At 36.4% G+C, this 7,019-nt stretch overlaps 1 protein-coding gene across 1 annotated transcript; it reads right to left on the reverse strand.

The window, feature by feature from the left end:
* Nucleotides 1–6,214: 6,214 nt before the first annotated feature.
* LOC122054967 (60S acidic ribosomal protein P0-like) lies at nucleotides 6,215–6,664 on the reverse strand. Its single transcript, XM_042616376.1, has 2 exons — nucleotides 6,407–6,664; nucleotides 6,215–6,313 (listed from the first exon to the last, which is right to left on the reverse strand). Exons 1-2 carry the CDS (start codon nucleotides 6,662–6,664, stop codon nucleotides 6,215–6,217), a joined length of 357 nt encoding a protein of 118 aa, XP_042472310.1.
* Between the last annotated feature and the right edge of the window lie 355 nt (nucleotides 6,665–7,019).

Below are 7,019 nucleotides of genomic sequence, written 5' to 3' on the forward strand. Positions count from 1 at the left end.
TTTATGTACATCTCAAATATAGTATCAAGTTAAAACTCAAAGAGAAAACTATCGAACACTGAAAAATTTAAAAAATTGAAAGATGCATGGGAAGAGATAGATCAATAGTTAGATATTCTCTACAAATTAGTTATGAAGAATAGATATGGTATTTGAAGTTGTAGTGTCTATAGGTCTTTTGGTTTTAAATCTTCCACGATATATTAATCTTTAAACAATTTAATTATGAAGAATGGACATTTATATTTTTCTTATAGTCATTGTTTCTATCTAGTATTATAGATCACATGTTTGATACATTTTAATGTATTATGATTCAAGTTATATTTCACTGCTACAGTCGCAGCTAATTGAAACTAGCTGCTATAATGTGAAAATCACTAGACTAGCTCGTTGTAGTAGCTACTGGACAATAGCTGCTACAACATCAAACTTGTGTTGTAGCAGCTACATAACCGTAGATGGTATAACGTATTGTATAAGATCGAGATAGATCAACCCACAGTTCAACATTAAAAGTAAAAAATGACTGATTCTATTAGAAAGACAAAATATGGAAGATAGTCATTTTAAGACCCCAACAAAATAAAAAGGAACATCAATACAACAAAAGGAAGAGCTACAAAATGACCCTTCTATAGCCTATGGACATCTAAAGTGAGCCCCTAGCATTCCATGCTTTCCAGTAGATCATTGGCCGCTTTCACAGGTGCCTTAATCTCCACCAGTGTTTGAAGGGCTCCCTTTAACTGGCTTACCGCTTGATCCCACTTTTGCTGCAAGGTTGTCGGTGATTTAGAAGGGAGGGAGGCCGAAGATTCTTCCCAAGACCCTAAAGAAGAGGAAGATGTTGATTCATCAACCAATATCATGGGACCATGAGAAGATGCTATTTTCTTGGCTCCCAAAGGAGAAGCCATTATCTGAAATTGAAGAGTTTAGGATACTGAAGGTAAAAGGTTTAGAATATCATCTTTATAATGGTGTGATGTCATCAATTCCAGAGGTTAAGTGCAAGGAGTGGTGAAAATTATTTTAGGAAGTGGAACATCATTTCCAAATAGCATATTAAATGGAACGAGAGGAGTTGATGAAATTTAATAATTATAATCAAAATGATGTTGTAGCAGTTACTAGTCTGTAACTGCTACAACACAGACTTTATGTTGTAGTTGCTACACGTTGTAGCAGTAACTATACAGTTGCTGCTACAATGTGTAGCAGATTAAAATTTATCAAAATAAAATATTATTCATCCCATTGTAAAAAACAAATTGTTGCATTTCTTTTTATTAGTATTAAGGGCTTGTAATATTTTCTTTTGATAAATTTTAAGCTGTGACATGTTGTAGTAGCTTCTACATAGTAGGTGCATGGAAAGATTTAAGGTCTAATGGTTGGTTATCCATATCTTTACTCTCTGTCTTATCTTTTCACAAGTTTTGAGTTGTAGTGAGTCTTTTAGTGACCCTTTTTATAGTCTCGAAAAGATGCTTCCATTTGAGTTATCTTTATTAAGAGTTAATGTTGTTAGAACCATTTTTCCTATAAATTATCTATCAACCTAACTCACTCTTTCATGTTGTATGTCTCTTCTTCTTCTTATACAATGGTTTTAGTATAACTCTTCAAGGATAATGTCTTACTTTAGCAGGAAAAAGAAACCCATTAAGGGTGCACTACAACAAAAACCTTCATAGACATCAGTTTTCCACCGGTGTCTATGAAGTCGATGTTAAAAGTCTGTCATTTTAGACATCAGGTTAAAACCGATGTAGTATCACTTAACGACACCGATCTTCGAATCGGTTATTAACCGGTGTAGTATCACTTAACGACACCGTTTCATCAACGGTGTAAAACCGATGTAATATTGTATGTTAATAACACCAGTTTTGGCAGCGGTAAATGACCGATGTAATATTAGTTAATAACACCGGTTTTGCAGCAGGGGAAAACCGATGTAATATGTATATTTTTTAACAGCACAAATTTGATTTCCGAAACAATGAAAAACTGACAATAAAAAAAAATACACAAATATTCACAAATTATACAAATATTCTTCATTCAATAATATTCATAAAATACACAAATATTCACAAATTATATAAATAATCTTCTTACAACAATATCCATAAAATACCCAAACATTCTTTTTACATCAAAAGCTAGCTAATAGATATCAAAATCAAGGTAGAACATTCTTTTAACACATCAAGGTAGAACCGCACTTCAAATGTAATCTAGCATGCATTCAGCCCACTCGAACAGCACTTCATCAATTTCAACTCTGGAGTACTTGAGATTTGTAAACTGTAAAAACACATAAATCCACCATATGTCAAATAACTAAAACAAATGTGTACATGTATCAAATAAAATAGAATACTGAGTTTTTAAAGGCTGTTGTGGAAGATAATGAATATAACATAGAATCTAAAACTTTCATATATGACACTTAGTATATGCAGCTTAGAATATAACATAGATAATTTGCTCCTTCTAATTCAAGTGTATAGATTGATAAGAACCGACAACATCATACAACAACTTACTAGGCATGATAATGGTTGAACAAAGAAATATGACTACACAACAAATCTAGTGAAGGAAGCATAGAAGAACAAAGCTACCTCTGATGAAGAGATATACTATTTATTGTACTACCTCTGATGTCATCTTGGTATCCTGAATATCCTGCACTAAGCCCCCTATTTTCTGTGATTTCTGCTACCAACCACAGCAGCAAGGAATGCGGCAAGAAGGCAGCTGCCTCCTTAGTTCAGCACCCAAAACAGCAAGTTAGAGCTTCCTTTTGGGTCCATTCAATCCTCTAGTAAGTAAAAACAGGAGTTTCAGGGAATAATGCAGTTAAGATGTAATGTACAAGATTAAATTGAAAAGAAATACTTCTTAACCATAACGCCAGATTAATGAAACAGGGAAATGGTTTTTCAACGTTAGGCAACCATATACATCACAGCAAGACCATAATAGATGATGCCATTAATTTGAATGTTTAAGACAAATCATTCTGATTTACCTTATTTCTTTGAGACATCCATTTTAACCAAAACACACAACATTCATCATTGTGGTTTTTCAACGATTATCCCAATAGCTATCTAAATTGGTGTCCAAGGGCACATCAAACAGTACCTTGTATTCTTAGACATAATATCAATTCATCCTAGAACTATTCTGATATTTCTCCAAACGGGAAGAAAGAAATCAGGAAAAGAACTTCTCACTTAACTAGCAAACAAGACAGATTAGCTATTCAGTTGGGCATATTACATTGAGAAAGTGTAAGGCCCAAGCACAAGTGTGTCTACATCCTCCTACTGAAAAAAATTCCACCACACAAGAAAAATCATTAATGGTGGAGGAGCACTCATTTTTCCAATTTGTTTTTAACATTGCTATTTAAGGATAGCAATAGCAATTTTTTACCCAGAAATTGAGAAATTGCTTGTCTTGTCATTAATATGTGATATATGATAAAGGATGTTAAATATCCTGCAACAAATAGACTTATCATTTACAAGGCAAAACATGAATGAGTTAACTATATAGATGTTTTTTTTTAAAAAAAAAAAAGAATGCCCATAACAGATTAAATAAGTATTAACATACATCATCAGCTTGGAAGTGGAGACATCTGAATATTTTATTGAAGTTCTCCCTCTGATCCTGGATGAGAATCTTGAGGACCTCTTCTAAATCTCCCAAGTGAAGTTGCTTCAAAAATACCTAATCATAATTTAACATGATCATGATCAAAGAAACAAGAGAGACATAGCAGGATTGGCTGTTTAACTTCATACATGTCAACTATGTGTACTGAGCATGCCAGCATGACACCAGAATGATAAGTAACCTTCAATGTTATCATCATCATCAAGCCTTATTTGTCCTAATTATTGGGGTCAGCTTAGCTGATCTTTCATTGAGCTACGTAAAAGGTTATATCACTAGTAAATTCAAATCAATTAAATCATTGTTACATTCATAATGTTTTCTTTAATCTCATTCCAGTCCTTGCAACTTACTCTCTAATCAAGAAGAAGAGTAAGGTGCCCCCACGGGTTGACGCAATTGGTTCATGCAAGGGTGTTGTTGCCAACAGGCTTGAGGTCAATTCCTAATGGGTGTGAAATGCCCCACTGATTACCTCAACCCCTCCTTGCATGTGCCGTGATTTACCTCTTTTCCAAATAGTGGAGGGTCACCCTGTTGGGGTTGCCAAGGTGACGGTTTCACCTTTTGCTGCCAAATAAGAAGTGTAAGGTGCTTGCTACCATCAGTTGACATCAAGTGCCATCAAATGCTGGTTATAAGAAGAGAAAGAACACATCCTCTTAAGTTTCTCAAGGAGTGTAACCAGATCAAAGCAAAACTATACACACCAACCATATTAATCAGGACATCCTAGTGAAATATCCCAGAATGGTCTAGGTACAATAGAACATGTGAATGTTGAGTAAAGGATATGCAAACACGAGGATAAACACATCATTAGTAATTCATGACCCTCAAAGCTATGGCTATAAGTTGGTTGCCCTCTTTCCTTTGTATGTCCAAATACCATCAAATATCAGACATGAAATGTGTTAAATTAAATTGTACTATTCTTGATCCTGAACAAATATCATATTTTCATTTTTCATGATGACTATACACAAATGATATAAGAAACAACTATGTTGCTCTGGGTGCTAAATAATTTAACAAAGAAAAATATTTATCAAAATACACAGCTAAATTCATTGCCTAAGTACCTTGGAAAATACAAATGTTATATTGTGCCTATGACTATGGTGCTGGAACACAATCACGACATTGCTAAGTAGCTTGATTCATTGTTCTTGATCATGTATATCTTTGAACATATATGATTCACATTACACAAGTCAGATCATTATAAATACAACCCGAAACAAGTGTGCATTCTCTGCCAACCAACTTAAAGCACAAAAGAGAAAATCCATATGAATACTGTAAACAATACAAGGATAGCCTTGTATATAACCCACCAACCTATTGGACCATGGATCATCAAGACCTTGTCCAGTTTCTAATCACTACAGAAGCAGCAACTCATGACACTACATGCAATGTCAAAATGGAATATATTATAACAAGAGAGAAGAGGAAGCATACCGAATCCCAAAATTGAAGAACAAATCACAAAACCCAAAAGGGAAAAATCCATTAGATATAAGATTTCCATAATAATAATGCATACTCCAGAAATCATTAGATGCCTTGGAGAAGAAAAAACAAGATACAGCCTACAAATGTTCAACCACACGTAAGTGTAAACAGGCATTAACATTAGTTAAGACAAAGCTCAGGAAGAGAGGGATCATTGATCAGTAACAAGAAAGACATCCAGCATAGAACCATTATATTGGCATTCATCGTTCAGCCACAGATCCTCCAAGTAACTTAGGATATCTTTACTATACTTGACTCTGCTATAATCAATAATGCATGTAGTATAAACGCAATTAAACAGTATAAAGACACGGTAGTCATATCATTGATCTTAGCATGTCCGATTCAGAATAAGCTATTTTCGAGTTAAGGAACTTACCACCCAAATGACAAAGCTATTTCTGCTCCAAGAATTTCACGAGTGGAACTTCATAAAGCTTGACTGCCTTCTCATTATCAATGCCTGCATCAACACTCTTATTAAATGTTTCATTTGCTTGACAGAGCACTAGAAGAAAGATACTTTCTTTGGAGAACAAAATGGCTTAAACTAGAGATGATTAATCACCTTTAATCGTTGATTTAGTTTCAGTGTTTCATATATGGTCTCTTTGGTGCAGGAAGTAATACAGAGTGGAAAAGGTTTATACAATATAGCAAACAAGTTATCTAAGAACTTGCAAAATGGAAAACCTCAACCAACAAATATTGATCACTTGACCCAAAACTCTGATCATTGTAATATCCAACATAAAATAGCATTAAAAACACATTAACAGATAGATGATCAAGCAGCATAGATTCAGTGTTTCATATCTGGCCCCTTTGGTGAAGGAATTCAAATGTATGCATGGGGTACTGAACTAAAGATACTACGGAGTGTAAAAGGTTTATACAATCTAGCAAAAAAGTTGTCTATGAACTTGCAAATGGAAAACACCAAAAATATTGATCACTCGACAGAAAACTATGATAATCGTGATAACCAACATCAAAAAATCACATTTATTATATTCAACACCTTGTACTTGGCAACCTCCTCGCTAACTTCCTTAAGATCGCCCTTTGTGAATATCAATCCCACATTCCCCTGAATCAGTCAAGGATAATTACTAAATAGCTAAATGATCGATTCATGGAGGAACTAAAGATGAGGAAATGGGAAATGGCGAAGAGTGCGTACGACGAGAAGGGGGAGGAGGTTGAGGAAGTCCTTGTTGCCGGTCTTCTCGGCGTGGAAGCGGATGCAGCGGCGGATGAGGGTGTTCTTGCCCATGAGGATGACGGAGTCACCGCGGAGGCCCCTGCGGATGCTTTGGAGCTGGTTGGACCCAACATTGTCGGCGGCGGCGATTAGGACCTTCCCATACTCGTCCAGAAGCAAGCACAACTTCTTGTCGTAGCGGACCTTCTTCTCCGCTTTCGAGAGCTTCACCACCATCTCGATCTAGCTCCGGGCGACGCAATGGGAGACGGAGAAAGGACAGAGATGGAGGGACAAAGAGTCCGAGCCGCCCTTTCCGCTGCGATTCACCCCGGAGCGCGATTAGCAGCAAGAGAGATTAGCAGGACGCGATTAGTAGCAAGAGAAATGGGGCGGCCATCCTTTTGCCAGTCATAGTGAAGGGAAGGAGGAGCGAGCGACCTCAGATGGGGATCTGAGAGAGGAGATCCCCATCTCTCAGATCAGCGGCGAGCTCCTCGTGGATGTGTGTGGTTTCCCGGTGGGAGCGGCCGGGAAGTGAGTGCGAGAAGTGGAAGGACTGCCCCCATCCCCACTCGTAGATGTCTGTGAC

Source organism: Zingiber officinale, chromosome 3B (genome assembly GCF_018446385.1).
Source record: "Zingiber officinale cultivar Zhangliang chromosome 3B, Zo_v1.1, whole genome shotgun sequence".
Taxonomy (NCBI): Eukaryota; Viridiplantae; Streptophyta; class Magnoliopsida; order Zingiberales; family Zingiberaceae; genus Zingiber; species Zingiber officinale.

Coding starts and splice junctions, on each gene's coding strand:
- LOC122054967 (XM_042616376.1), bottom strand. CDS start 6,664: ATGGTGGTGAAGCTCTCGAAAGCGGAGAAGAAGGTCCGCTACGACAAG. Junction 6,314..6,406: donor ACCTCCTCCCCCTTCTCGTC/GTACGCACTCTT, acceptor TGACTGATTCAG/GGGAATGTGGGATTGATATT.